At 40.1% G+C, this 15,459-nt stretch overlaps 1 protein-coding gene across 2 annotated transcripts in view; it reads right to left on the bottom strand.

The window, feature by feature from the left end:
- Positions 1-15,459, bottom strand: part of Wdr64 (WD repeat domain 64) — a 124,038-nt gene that overhangs the window by 71,413 nt on the left and 37,166 nt on the right. For both annotated transcript variants that reach the window (XR_015046592.1, XM_021175403.2), the window contains exon 9: positions 528-607. Coding sequence is in view for 1 of the 2 variants with exons in the window: in XM_021175403.2 (XP_021031062.1) it covers positions 528-607 (80 nt within the window). In the remaining variant the exon portion in view is untranslated. The remainder of the gene's footprint in view (positions 1-527; positions 608-15,459) is intronic.

Raw genomic sequence — 15,459 nt, 5'->3', positions numbered from 1 at the left:
TTGGTAAGACCATGGGTGCAGCTTCTGACATTACTAAGAGATGCACCTCACAGCAAACTCCCTGATCCTCTGGCTCTGATAACCTTTCCAGACCCTCTCCCTCAATGTCCCTGAGCTTATGTATGGGAGTGTTTTATAGATATATCCATTGGGACTGGGCTCCACAAGTCTGCTTTTTGGCTGGTTGTGTTTTTCTGCAATGGACCCCATCTTTTGCAAAGAGAAGTTTCCTTAATACTTATCAAAGGGTAAGGACTAATCTTATCTGTGGGTATAAAAACAAATGTTTAGAATGTAGTTGAGAAATTATGCCGGTTAAGAAAAGTGGTGGTTGTAGCTTCATCTCCAAGGTCCATGACTTTACTAGCTCTAAAGGAACGCTTTGTTAAAGTATGACTCCATATCCAATACCTCAGTGAATGGAACAGAACACTTAAATTATTCTAGAAGGTGATTTCTGGCCATTCAACACAAAAAGAGCCCTGTGAGAGAACCAGAACAATCTATGATGTAAGCTGTCCTTTTACCTCCAGTGACGATCACATTTGCTTTACCACAGTAGCAGAAACTGTTGGCTCCTCTTGGCATGGCAAATTCTCTGACAGGCCTGGGAGACAAAATTAGATGTGAAACATTAATTGCAATTTAAAATAGATTTTGCTTAATGGGCTCATTTCTAAATTGCTGATAAATCTATTTAGCCATAATAACTCTGATACGTAGTGGCAGAATATTCATGGAGGTACAGAACCTCTTAATTCCCTGTTTTAGTTGGGGAATTTCCCCAAGACCCGTGGACTAAAGACCCTAAGTTAATGGTGCAATGAAAGGCAGTAGAGCCTCTAACAGGTGGGGCCTAATTCCGAGGGATCAGGATACCGAAATACTCTTTCTTGCTCTGCCTCATGACTGTTGTGAGGTGATGAACAGTCTGCTCCACAATGTGCCTTCTTCCCCCACCACCCCTGCCATCATGACATGGTAGAGCAAGCCCAAAAGTAACAGCAAGGACCAAATCAGCAAGGACTGAAACTTCCAAAATTGTGAGCCATAATGACCCATTTTCCTTATGTTATTGATTGATCTGTGGTACTTGTCACAGCAGTAGAAAACAGACTAAATATTTAAAAACCATTCTTAGTTTGTCAATGTTACAAATGCTGCTGGCACACTGTACTTTGCCCTTGGGCCATTGTTTTCTGATTCTTGCTTTAGGTATGGGAACATAAAACTTGAATCAGTACTATTAGGGCTATGATTGTTTTCAAATTCTCTTCTCAAAGTGCCTTTTAGTACTTTAGATCTTAGGATAATAAGAAAGGGAGATGAAGGTCTACTAAGCACTCAAAGTTATAAGCACCAAAGCAGGCACTTTCCTAGAGCTGATTTAAATGATTTAATGTCTATGAAAGTCTTCATTCCCTTTCACAGATGGGAAAACTGAGGCTAACTTGAACCTATAGTTATAGACTAAGTGCAGGGACAGAAAGTAGCATTGTCCCATTCCTTAGCAAATTCATGGAACAGCATTGCCATAGATACTCTCTGCACTATCATACTCTGCCTCTGAGCTGGGCAACTAGGAAAAAGTAATTTGAGCGTTTGTTTGCTCACTTGTGGGAAGCTGCCACGCTGTGACAGGGCTGGCGTTCCACCCTCTCCTGCTACAACAGGACAGCATGTTAGGTGGTACAATTAACTGCGCACATTCATCAGCTTCCTCGTACATAGTTCTAATTCTGAAAAATCTGTACAAAATAATAACCAGTACACCCATCATTTCTCATATGAAAATTTTCTGAGAGTTTCTTTTCCTGCCTTTTTACGAGATATGCTGATTCCCGTTTCAACAGCCAACCAATTATGTATTTGTATAAATACAGTTTCATCCGAAGACTCATTATAGGAAATTGCAGAAATAGGAACATGTTGCATTAGGAATGGAGGAACCCAACTGTGCCCTTGTGATGGCTCTTTGGTAGCCATGGCAGTCCAGGAAAACATGGTCACAAGCATCACTTGAGAAATCTCTTCAGCTTCTAGATTTAGAAAGAAAGGCCCGAGAGAGAGAAGAGGGCACAGCTGAGAGGGTCCTGGAACATCTGATAGATCAAGGGGTGCTGTTTGCTGAGGTTGTCTGAGTATTTTTATCTCCTTGCTTCCTGGCTCTAGCTGTAGTCAGCAGAGATGTAATTACCACCCACCAAATTCCAAGAGAGACGGTAAATATTAGGAAGTCCAGGATTCATCTGGAAGACAGACTCCTGACTATTGTGAAATAGATGCTCTTTGTAGCAAACACCACAGTGCACCGGCTGGTTGGAAAGTTAAACTTGCAAGATAATCTGCTTGTAAGTTTTAAGGACCAGGACTGTAGGACATTATGCAGCACAGGTATGAAAGCTTCCTACAACATGGTGTGTGTGTGTGTGCACGTGTGTGTATGGAATAGAAAATAGGGATAACAAAAAAGTAAAACAAGAATGTGAAAATATTACTAAACCAACTGTACTGGCTATTTTTGTGTCAACTTGACACAGCTGTCAGTTATCACAGAGAAAGGAGCTTCAGTTGAGGAAATGCCTCCATGAGATCCAACTGTAAGGCATTTTCTCAATTAGTGATCAAGGGGGAAAGGCCCCTTGTGGGTGGGACCATCCCTGGGCTGGTAGTCTTGGGTTCTATAAGAGAGTAGGCTGAGCAAGCCAGGAGAGGCAAGCCAGTAAAGAATATCCCTCCGTGGTCTCTGCTCAGCTCCTGCTTCCTGACCTGCTTGAGTTCCAGTCCTGATTTCCTTTGGTGATGAACAGCAATGTAGAAGAGTAAGCTGAATAAACCCTTTCCTCCCCAACTTGCTTCTTGGTCATCATGTTTGTGCAGGAATAGAAACCCTGACTAAGACACCAACTCTTTTTATAAGGTTACCACATACTACTGTGCCACACAGAAAACTCTATTAATTTTCTGCCTAGAAGCAAATAGCTATCCAGTCATATTTTCCCTGACAAATGGTCAGTATCTGATCCGAGATAAAAGATCCTCTATGTGTAGATTTCTGCAATAGTCAGTTGTCTGTTCATGAAGATCTCTGTTGATGTACTGTCTCCTAAGAACAGTCTCTCCTGAGCATCCCACCAAAACAGTGAAAGCTATGCCAATGCCAGCACTTCATTTCTATTGTTTGTTTACTGTCTGCCTTTCCCACTGGAGCATGAGCCCTGTGACAGCAGAATAGGTCTTTATTTTTAATTCTTTTATTTTTGAGATTATAATTCCATCATCTCTCCTTTCCTTTCCCTCCCTCTAAGGCCTCCCCTACAGCCCTCCTTCATCTCTTTCAAATTCATGGCCTCTTTTTACATTAATTGTTGCTACCTACACTTATGTATATACATAAATGTTTCTAAATGTAACTTGTTCAGTCTGTATAGTTTTATTCATATGCGTGTTTTGGGGGCGCTGACCATTTGATATTGGAAAACCAATTGTCGTGTTCTTCCCCAGGGAAGACTATTTCACCCATCTCAGCGTTCCTTAGCTGCTTCTAGTTCTTTGTGTGGGGGCAAGGCCTTGTGGACTTTCCCTCATCAACTCTGACACGCCCACTGCTGTTGTTCTTGTTCGGCTCACGTTCAAGTGGTCACGTTGGCGAGACCTCGTGGGTTCTGACATTCCTAGGAGACACAGTCTCACAGCAACTTTTCTGATTCTCCGGCTCTTTACCTTTCTGCATCCTCCTCTTCGATGGTCCCTGAGCCTTAGGTGTTGTGAGTTATTTATTGGGATACATCTACTGAGACTGGGCTCCACAACTCTGTGGCTTTGTTTTGTTTTGTTTTTTATCGGTTGTGGTTTTCCCGTAATGACTTCTGTTTATTTGAGCAAAGTTCCCTTGATGAGAAGCAAGGACTACACTTTCCTCTGGCTATAAGACAAAAATATTTAGAAGTTAGGAGTTGTATTGGCTCTGTAGGTTCTTCTCCAAGATCCATGACTTTGCTAGCCTTGGGTATTTGGCTAGGTTTCCAGTACTTGGTCTGGTTTCATTCTTGTCCAGTGGCTCTTAAACTAAAGAGCTGCTGGTTACTGTCTAGGCCTGTGTGTTACTACTGCATCCTTAGGGATATGGTTCCATGCTGGCCACTGCTGTGATGTGCAGGCATCATAGTTGGGTAGGAATATCAATCGCTTCTCTCCTTTGCAAGCTTTCACACACCTTCTGGTACCATGAAAGCCAGTCCTCAGTGAGAAGGCTTTCATGTTGGCTTTAATTCAGGAGGCATCTGGGCCCTGTTTCTGAAGTGTATGGTGTTTTCAGCAATAGAAACTTACTTTCTAACTCTGGGGTTGTGGCAATAGCAAGCAATAGCCTGGGGTTTTTTTGTTTTTGTTTTTGTTTATTTGTTTGTTTGTTTTGTGTACCAGTACATTAGTGCTTGCAACTGGGCTTGGTCTACAGTAGACATACAGTAAACATTAAGAGTTTATGAAATGATAACCGGGCATAATGGTGCACGTGGGAAACAGAGGCATCAGATGTCTGTGGTTTGAATCGAGCCTGGTCTACACATAGTAAGTTCTAGGACACAAAGAGCTACATAGTGAGACCCTGTGTCAAAACAAAACAAAAGTAACCACAAAAAGAGAATTTTAAAAATGAAACAGATCCCTCTCATTTAGTTATTTATTTTTTTATCCTGTAGATTATCAGTTCTGAAAAATTCTGAAAAAAAAATCTGTTCTTTCTCCATGCCTACTTCCATTGGTAAAAATCAAATCCTTACTACTTTTTAAATCTTCCATATTTTCTTCAGTTGATTCTTCTTTTTTTCACTTGCATTTCTCTAATCCATTATCTAACTGAAAGTTAAAATGACCCTTAAAATGATTCTATGCCCTCCTCAGTGTGTGTGTGTATAGAGAGGGTGGTCTTCCCATAGCTTTGAGTTTAAAATTCTAGTCCTAGGAGTTGGAGAGATGGCTCAGCAGTTGACTACTGAGTATTCTTCCAGAAGATCTGGGTTTAAATCCCAGCACCCACATAGTACCTCAGAACTGTCTATAACACCATGATCTGACATCTTCATACAGATATTCATGGAGGCAAACATCAATGCACATAAAATGAAAAGAAATTATTTTAAAAATTCTAGCTCTTGTACAACTCACAGGCCTTTTCCTGCCTGCTTTGTTCAGCTTTTCTTTTCTCAGCTCGTCTTTCCTAGGGCTCCGGTCTAGAACTCACTCTTCTCGGTTTCATGTGCATTTACAAATGCTATGTCCTTAAAGTGTCTGCCCACTCCTACACACCCACTTACTTTCCCAGGCTAACTGTAACAAGTTTTCAAAACTCAGCATACAAGGCATCTCTCTCCTTCAAGAACTCTTCCCCAAGACTGCCCCCTCCATCCTGCCTGGAGGTGTGGTCAGCATTCTGTCTGCTCGTTACATCCACACTGCAATGCTCATTGCCCTTTATGGGAATGCTTTATTTATCAGTTACTAGCACATGACCAAGGACTTAGTCTCTTTCATCTTTAATTCATAGAATTAATAGCAGCAGCATGTCAAACACAGTATGTCATCTGTTGTTAAATACTAGGTATTCAGCTTGTTCTACAACTTCTATGGGAGTCATCTATGTTCAAAATATGCAGTAATCAAAAATAGAATGTTGAATATAGTACTTATCTTACTTTCTTATAAAGATATATCCTAAAACAGAATTAATGTGCAGCAAACACGAAGGGAAATATGTGAAAAAGGACTGCCAAACTTCCCTTCCAGAGTCTGGGAAAGGTTAGAACAATTCTCTGGGGTAGGTGTTCTCTGACCCTTAAAGAATCAAGAAGTTTGTGAAAAATAACTTAGAAAGGTTATCTCGGCCTCCAAACATGAACAAATTCCCAACATGGGCTATCTAGGAAGCAGAAAGCAGCTAAGGGTTTCAGGGAGCTAAGTAAAAGGCTACAGGGTAGGGGTGCATGAAGTGGAAGGGAATTCAGGGACAAGTCCACAAACTTTGTGCTGTATGCAGATCTCAAAATATAGACGGTTATTGAGATGGCTGGATGATCTTTTCTGCAGACCATATGAAAAGAGCCTGGGAAGTAGAAGGGAGAAAGATAAGAAGATAAAACAGACTCAAAAATATATTATTGTGAGGTAACATATATAACTTGGTGCTTGGTGGTAGAGGTAAAGGTGGGGATCATAAAGAACAAAGAGCTATAAAAGGTATAGGTATCCAGCTGGGCTAATGGGCTGATGCTTATGTCACCAGGCAAAATGTAATATGGTAGAGTCAGTGTATTTTGAATGGTGGTTCCTATATAGCCATTTTAATTCAAGGGGCTATGGAATCTTCCTGTAAACTAATAAACATGTACACTTAAGTCTAAGTATCAGTGTGTGAGGAAAGATGTCAATCATCCCTGGGAAGCCTTAAGACAACAAAAGCGAAAGATTTTGATGATAGAACTCTCAAAATTCCATTGCCTTGGGCAAACACGATATGAAAGCTCACATTAATAAAGGATGAACAGCAAGATACAAACTCCTGGACTTCTAGAATCCAGAAAAACAAATTTGTCACAAGTAAAATGAGAAATGCTCATGGCCTGGGGCTTGATGATTACCAGGAGCAGGTTGGTCACCACTTAGAGGGCTATGGATGGAGGTAGACACATCAAGTGCAGGCAGCAAATGAAGAATTCTCTTTCTAAAATGACTTAGAAAGGAAGAAAAGATGTTTTACAATCATGAGAAGGAGCCTGTTGGCTAAGAAAGTTTCCTCAGAGCTAGACGTGGAAGTTTTTGCCTGTCATAACCTTTGGGAAGTGGAGATAGGACTGGGAATTTAAGGCCAGTCTCTTCCATGTAGGAAGTTCCAGGTCAGTCTGGGGTACATGGTCACTCAGAACAAGGCAACTCAGATACAGTCATTACAGGTTGAAAGTACAGAGTGAAAGAGTGGCAAGATCATGGAGAAGACAGATGGGATTGAGCAAAGGTCTTCAGTGACCAATCAGATACCTCTCGCCCTCTGTAACAAGTGAAGTAAGGGTGACCCTGGACAGTCTTGAAGGTTGTTGTGTGTCAGAAAAATCTCCCCCGAGGCCCTAGATATGTGGCATCATACAGAAGGATAGAATACTCCATGGAGAGCAGAGGGGTGGGGAAGTCACTGAGGCAGGTGGTCGAGGAAGCAGATCAATATCTGGAGAGGAGGCTAGGAGTGGAGATTTGTGACTCTGCTAAGCTAAAGGGCTAGGATTTGGCTGAGTGATGTGGTGGGTAGTCAGGGGTATATGGCACATGCAATGATGAACTATGAGCTCAGGAGCCCAACATAATGCCCAGTGAGGAAAGGCAATGAAGGAGAAGAATGAAAGGGATGAGAACAAAGCAAGAAGGCTCAGTGAGGTCACTTAGTGGATATAGCAGAGCTATGTCTTTAACATGGTTCAAAGTTCCAAGACAGTGATGCTGGGGTTTCTGAAGAGATGAGGTCTAAGTGGAGGGTCAGGACCTGTGATGCTGCGGCAGCTAAGTGTGCTGGTTAGTTTTAAAACCAACGTGCTACAACCTAGAACCAATCGAGAAGTTATGATTAATCAAATTTGCCTTAGGGTGTGTCTGTGGGAGATTGGCTTGGTTGCTTCAGAGGAGAACCCAGCCCAGGTGGATAGCACCATTTCACAGGCTGGGCTTGGAACTGTATAAGAATACAGAAAGTTGCTGTTGGTCAGGGTATTTGTCAGTGCAACAGGAATGGAACCAGAACATGGAGTTATTTGTTTCTACTTTATCATGTTATCGCTGACAATAGGTAACAACCCTTACCTTGGCGTTATTCTCTTAAGAAGGAAGAAATACAATATCTCATACCTCTAAGTCCAGATACAGTGTGCTTCTTCACATTTGCTGTAACTTGTTGATAAAGTCATGGCTGACTATATTTTCTCTTCATTCTTTCATTCTAACTCATGCTGGAAGATGTCTGACCTCTCTGAGCTTTGCAGAAAGCTAGCATTTAACACTCCTATTTCTGAACTTCTGTATGTATTCCCAAAGTGTACCATGGTTCTTAAGACATTGCTTGGCATCGCTGGCTATCTCCCTGTGTGCTAGTGTGCTGGTGTGCTAGTACTTTTATTTGGGAACTAACATGGAAGAGAGCCATTGCTTACTACTGTTTGCAAGTCTCCATGATATATTTTATTCCCACCATAACTAATCTTGAATATTAATTGGTAAAAGAAACAGAACTATATAGCATTGGATAGTATCTATATTTTCTGGAGATGGAAAAACATCAAGAAACTAATTGTAAACTACAGTAAAATAAATGAGAGGCAATAGGGGTTTGGGATTTATTCTACATTTAAAAAATATATATATATATATATAATTGGATTGTGAGTTAATATCATTTAACTTTTAGCAGTGGCAGTGTTTAACAAAAGTTTGCCAAACCCCTGAACTCTCAGGGGAAGAGAGCTAGCTCTACAGAATACCCCTAATTTCATGTCCATAGTTGGTTTTCCACTTAGATTTTTAAACAGTTAGAGGCCATGGCTTATACCTGTTGACTAAATATCTGCTGACTGGTGGCTACGATTCTGGAGTAAGGACTGCCTCATAGGATCGATCACTGCATGCCTCTGGCTGCCAGTAACTTGCCATAACTACCTTTGAAGAGTCCTGGAATTGTCAGCACTGGTAGGTAATATTGTGGCTCCAAAATTGTTCTCCTTGGAAATGACAGCTGGGCAAGGTCATGTGCTTCTTCTGTGGGACCATGAGGGCCTGGTATAGTTCCATACAGTTGAAGGGAATCTTGAATGAGTACAGTCCTTAGTGAATGTGTATTTTGACACAGGCATGACCTGTCAAGGACTCTGAGACCAGTTGGCTCATGAAAGGGACAAAGCCATTGCCCATATGGATCAGGCTAAAAAGAAATGGCAAAGCTTTTCTTGGGAGTCCATGTATGAGTAGCCAGGGTTCCAGGACCCAAGTTTGGTAGGTTGAGGCACATATGTTTCACAATGCACAGTCATGCTCTTCTCCAAGGCTATATAACCATGTCATGAATTGCCAACACAGGATAATATCAGACTAGATATTCAATTGTAGTGATTTCTCAATTAGTTTGTGTTTCAGAAATATTTCTGAAATATACCAGCATGCACTCACTTGCAATTAATTATGTTACAGAAACTAAATAAAACTTTCTAATTAATTGCATCATTCAAGTGACATTTGTAGAACTTAATCCAGTATCAGGGAATGAAATTATTTTTAACATGCTATGAAGCTTTTCAATTGATTTCTCAACGTGATAATTTTATAGACCAAAATAAACAATTGCAGCATCTAAGTAATGAGTACAGAATACAGGTCTTTCATAAAATCTATAATATTTATAAAAGAGAAGATGTAAGGTCATCTGAGAGATAGGTAGTCTATACTATTAAATTTCTAATTCTTAGTCCTATACTTAAGCTTAGCTAAGAGTTTAAAAAAACTCTTCCTTGTCATGTTAAGAGGTTGTTTTTGTTTGCTTGTGTTTTGATTTTTGATTTGCCTTTTCCACCCATTATGTGAATGTCAATTTTATTTCTTTATCTTTATTTAGATATAATATATGCCATTATATAGAAGATATAGAGTATATAAAATATTTATAATATATTATATATAAGAATTTATTTTTTAAGATTTATTTATTTTTTTTTTTTTAAAGATTTATTTATTTATTATACGTAAGTACACTGTAGCTGTCTTCAGACACTCCAGAAGAGGGCGCCAGATCTCGTTACGGATGGCTGTGAGCCACCATGTGGTTGCTGGGATTTGAACTCTGGACCTTCGGAAGAGCAGTCGGGTGCTCTTACCCACTGAGCCATCTCACCAGCCCCCCCGTTTTTATTTTATTTCATTTTTTTTTTAATATTTTTATTACATATTTTCCTCAATTACGTTTCCAATGCTATCCCAAAAGTCCCCCATAGCGCCCCCCCACTTCCCTATCCACCCATTCCCATTCTTTTGGCCCTGGCATTCCCCTATATTGGGGCATATAAAGTTTGCAAGTCCAATGGGCCTCTCTTTCCATTGATGGCTGACTAGGCCATCTTTCGATACATATGCAGCTAGAGACAAGAGCTCCGGGGTTCTAGTTAGTACATCATGTTGTTCCAACAATAGGGTTGCAGATCCCTTTAGCTCCTTGGGTACTTACTCTAGCTTCTCCATTGGGAGCCCTGTGATACATCCAATAGCTGACTGTGAACATCCACTCCTGTGTTTGCTAGGCCCCAGCATCGTCTCACAAGAGACAGCTATATTTGGGTCCTTTCAGCAAAATCTTGCTAGTGTATGCAATGGTGTCAGCGTTTAGAAGTTGATTATGGGATGGATCCCTGGGTACGGCAGTCTCTAAATGGTCCATCCTTTCATCACCGCTACGAACTTTGTCTCTGTAACTCCTTCCCTGGGTGTTTTGTTCCCAATTCTGAGAAGGTGCACAGTGTCCACACTTTGGTCTTCATTCTTCTTGAGTTTCATGCGTTTAGCAAATTGTATCTTAAATCTTGGGTATCCTAAGTTTTGGGCTAATATCCACTTATCAGTGAATACATATTGTGTGAGTTCTTTTGTGATTGTGTTACTTCACTCAAGATGATGCCCTCCAGGTCCATCCATTTGGCTAGGAATTTCATAAATTCATTCTTTTTAATAGCTGAGTAGTACTCCATTGTGTAAATGTACCATAATTTCTGTATCCATTCCTCTGTTGAGGGACATCTGGGTTCTTTCCAGCTTCTGGCTATTATAAATAGGGCTGCTATGAACATAGTGGAACATGTGTCCTTTTTACCGGTTGGGACATCTTCTGGATATATGCCCAGGAGAGGTATTGCTGGATCCTCCGGTAGTACTATGTCCAATTTTCTGAGGAACCGCCAGACTGATTTCCAGAGTGGTTGTACAAGCTTGCAATCCCACCAACAATGGAGGAGTGTTCCTCTTTCTCCACATCCTCGCCAGCAACTGCTGTCACCTGAATTTTTGATCTTAGCCATTCTGACTGGTGTGAGGTGGAATCTCAGGGTTGTTTTGAGTTGCATTTCCCTGATGATTAAGGATGTTGAACATTTTTTCAGGTGTTTCTCTGCCATTCGGTATTCCTCAGGCGAGAATTCTTTGTTCAGTTCTGAGCCCCATTTTTTAATGGGGTTATTTGACTTTCTGGAGTCCACCTTCTTGAGTTCTTTATATATATTGGATATTAGTCCCTTATCTGATTTAGGATAGGTGAAGATCCTTTCCCAATCTGTTGGTGGTTTTTTTGTCTTATTGATGGTGTCTTTAGCCTTGCAGAAGCTTTGTAGTTTCATGAGGTCCCACTTGTCAATTCTCGATCTTACAGCACAAGCCATTACTGTTCTATTCAGGAATTTTTCCCCTGTGCCCATATCTTCAAGGCTTTTCCCCACTTTCTCCTCTATAAGTTTCAGTGTCTCTGGTTTTATGTGAAGTTCCTTGATCCACTTAGACTTGACCTTAGTACAAGGAGATAGGAATGGATCGATTCGCATTCTTCTACATGTTAACAACCAGTTGAGCCAGCACCATTTGTTGAAAATGCTGTCTTTCTTCCACTGGATGTTTTTAGCTCCCTTGTCGAAGATCAAGTGACCGTAGGTGTGTGGGTTCATTTCTGGGTCTTCAATTCTATTCCATTGGTCTATTTGTCTGTCACTATACCAGTACCATGCAGTTTTTATCACAATTGCTCTGTAGTAGAGCTTTAGGTCCGGCATGGTGATTCCACCAGAGGTTCTTTTATCCTTGAGAAGAGTTTTTGCTATCCTAGGTTTTTTGTTATTCCAGATGAATTTGCAGATTGCACTTTCTAATTCGTTGAAGAATTGATTTGGAATTTTGATGGGGATTGCATTGAATCTGTAGATTGCTTTTGGCAAGATAGCCATTTTTACAATGTTGATCCTGCCAATCCATGAGCATGGGAGATCTTTCCATCTTCTGAGATCTTCTATAATTTCTTTCTTCAGAGACTTGAAGTTTTTATTATACAGATCTTTCACTTCCTTAGTTAGAGTCACGCCAAGATATTTTATATTATTTGTGACTATTGAGAAGGGTGTTGTTTCCCTCATTTCTTTCTCAGCCTGTTTATTCTTTGTGTAGAGAAAGGCCATTGATTTGTTTGAGTTAATTTTATATCCAGCTACTTCACCGAAGCTGTTTATCAGGCTTAGGAGTTCTCTGGTGGAATTTTTAGGGTCACTTATATATACTATCATATCATCTGCAAAGAGTGATATTTTGACTTCATCTTTTCCAATTTGTATCCCTTTGATCTCCTTTTGTTGTCGAATTGCTCTGGCTAGGACTTCAAGTACAATGTTGAATAGGTATGGAGAAAGTGGACAGCCTTGTCTAGTCCCTGATTTTAGAGGGATTGCTTCAAGCTTCTCACCATTTACTTTGATGTTGGCTACTGGTTTGCTGTAGATTGCTTTTATCATGTTTAGGTATGGGCCTTGAATTCCTGATCTTTCCAAGACTTTTATCATGAATGGGTGTTGGATCTTGTCAAATGCTTTTTCCGCATCTAACGAGATGACCATGTGGTTTTTGTCTTTGAGTTTGTTTATATACTGGATTACGTTGATGGATTTCCGTATATTGAACCATCCCTGCATCCCTGGGATGAAACCTACTTGGTCAGGATGGATGATTGTTTTGATGTGTTCTTGGATTCGGTTAGCAGGAATTTTATTGAGGATTTTTGCATCAATATTCATAAGGGATATTGGTCTGAAGTTTTCTATCTTTGTTGGGTCTTTTTGTGGTTTAGGTATCAGAGTAATTGTGGCTTCATAGAATGAGTTGGGTAGAGTACCTTCTGTTTCTATTTTGTGGAATAGTTTGTGAAGAACTGGGATTAGATCTTCTTTGAAGGTCTGATAGAACTCTGCACTAAACCCATCTGGTCCTGGGCTTTTTTTGGTTGGGAGACTATTAATGACTGCTTCTATTTCTTTGGGGGATATAGGGCTGTTTAGATCATTAACCTGATCTTGATTCAACTTTGGTACCTGGTATCTGTCTAGGAACTTCTCCATTTCATCCAGGTTCTCCAGTTTTGTTGAGTATAGCCTTTGGTAGAAGGATCTGATGGTGTTTTGGATGTCTTCAGGATCTGTTGTTATGTCTCCTTTTTCATTTCTGATTTTGTTAATTAGGATGCTTTCCCTGTGCCCTCTAGTGAGTCTGGCTAAGGGTTTATCTATCTTGTTGATTTTCTCAAAGAACCAGCTCCTTGATTGGTTGATTCTTTGAATAGTTTTTCTTGTTTCCACTTGGTTGATTTCACCCCTGAGTTTGATTATTTCCTGCCGTCTACTCCTCTTGGGTGAATTTGCTTCCTTTTGTTCTAGTGCTTTTAGGTGTGTTGTCAAGCTGCTAATGTGTGCTCTTTCTAGTTTCCTTTTGGAGGCACTCAGAGCTATGAGTTTTCCTCTTAGAAATGCTTTCATTGCGTCCCATAAGTTTGGGTATGTTGTGGCTTCATTTTCATTGAACTCTAAAAAGTCCTTAATTTCTTTCTTTATTCCTTCCTTGACCAAGGTATCATTGAGAAGAGTGTTGTTCAGTTTCCACGTGAAGGTTGGCTTTCTATTATTTATTTTGTTATTGAAGATCAGCCTTAGTCCATGGTGATCTGATAGGATGCATGGGACAATTTCAATGTTTTTGTATCTGTTGAGTCCTGTTTTGTGCCCAATTACGTGCTCAATTTTGGAGAAGGTACCATGAGGTGCTGAGAAGAAGGTGTATCCTTTTGTTTTAGGGTAAAATGTTCTGTAGATATCTGCCAGATCCATTTGATCCATAACTTCTGTTAGTTTCACTGTGTCCCTGTTTAGTTTCTGTTTCCATGATCTGTCCATTGGTGAAAGTGGTGTGTTGAAGTCTCCCACTATTATTGTATGAGGTGCAATGTGTGCTTTGAGATTTACTAAAGTTTCTTTAATGAATGAGGCTGCCTTTGTATTTGGAGCATAGATATTCAGGATTGATAGTTCCTCTTGGAGGATTTTACCTTTGATGAGTATGAAGTGCCCCTCCCTGTCTTTTTTGATGACTTTGGGTTGGAAGTCAATCTTATCTGATATTAGAATGGCTACTCCAGCTTGTTTCTTCAGACCATTTGCTTGGAAAATTGTTTTCCAGCCTTTCATTCTGAGGTAGTGTCTATCTTTTTCTCTGAGATGAGTTTCTTGTAAGCAGCAAAATGTTGGGTCTTGTTTGTGTAGCCAGTTTGTTAGTCTATGTCTTTTTATCGGGGAGTTGAGTCCATTGATATTAAGAGATATTAAGGAAAAGTAATTGTTGTTTCCTGTTATTTTTGTTGTTAAAGTTGGCATTCTGTTCTTGTGGCTGTCTTCTTTTAGGTTTGTTGAGGGATTACCTTCTTGTTGTTTCTAGGGCGTGGTTCCTGTCCTTGTATTGGTTTTTTTCTGTTATTATCCTTTGAAGGGCTGGATTCGTGGAGAGATAATGTGTGAATTTGGCTTTGTCGTGGAATACTTTGGTTTCTCCATCTATGTTAATTGAGAGTTTGGCTGGGTATAGTAGCTTGGGCTGGAATTTGTGTTCTTTTAGTGTCTGTATAACATCTGTCCAGGATCTTCTAGCTTTCATAGTCTCTGGTGAAAAATCTGGTGTAATTCTGATAGGCTTGCCTTTATATGTTACTTGGCCTTTTTCTCTTACTGCTTTTAGTATTCTATCTTTATTTAGTGCATTTGTTGTTCTGATTATTATGTGTCGGGAGGTATTTCTTTTCTGGTCCAGCCTATTTGGAGTTCTGTAGGCTTCTTGTATGTTCATGGGCATCTCTTTCTTTAGATTTGGGAAGTTTTCTTCTATAATTTTGTTGAAGATGTTTGCTGGTCCTTTGAGTTGAAAATCTTCATTCTCATCCACTCCTATTATCCGTAGGTTTGGTCTTCTCATTGTGTCCTGTATTTCCTGGATGTTTTGAGTTAGGATCTTTTTGCATTTTCCATTTTCCTTGATTGTTGTGCCCATGTTCTCTATGGAATCTTCTGCACCTGAGATTCTCTCTTCCATCTCTTGTATTCTGTTGCTGATGCTTGCATCTATGGTTCCAGATTTCTTTCCTAGGGTTTCTATCTCCAGTGTTGCCTCATTTTGGGTTTTCTTTATTGTGTCTACTTCCCTTTTTAGGTCTAGTATGGTTTTGTTCATTTCCATCATCTGATTGGATGTGTTTTCCTGTTTCTCTTTAAGGACTTCTACCAGTTTGGTTGTGTTTTCCTGTTTTTCTTTAAGGACTTGTAACTCTTTAGCCATGTTCTCCTGTAGTTCTTTAAAGTCCTTCTTGATGTCCTC

The sequence above is a fragment of the Mus caroli genome, unplaced genomic scaffold (genome assembly GCF_978045245.1).
Source record: "Mus caroli unplaced genomic scaffold, Mus_caroli_1 scaffold_1, whole genome shotgun sequence".
Taxonomy (NCBI): domain Eukaryota; kingdom Metazoa; phylum Chordata; class Mammalia; order Rodentia; family Muridae; genus Mus; species Mus caroli.
The sequence above is the reverse complement of the archived record's forward strand: the minus strand, read 5'-3'. Positions and strand labels throughout refer to the sequence as shown.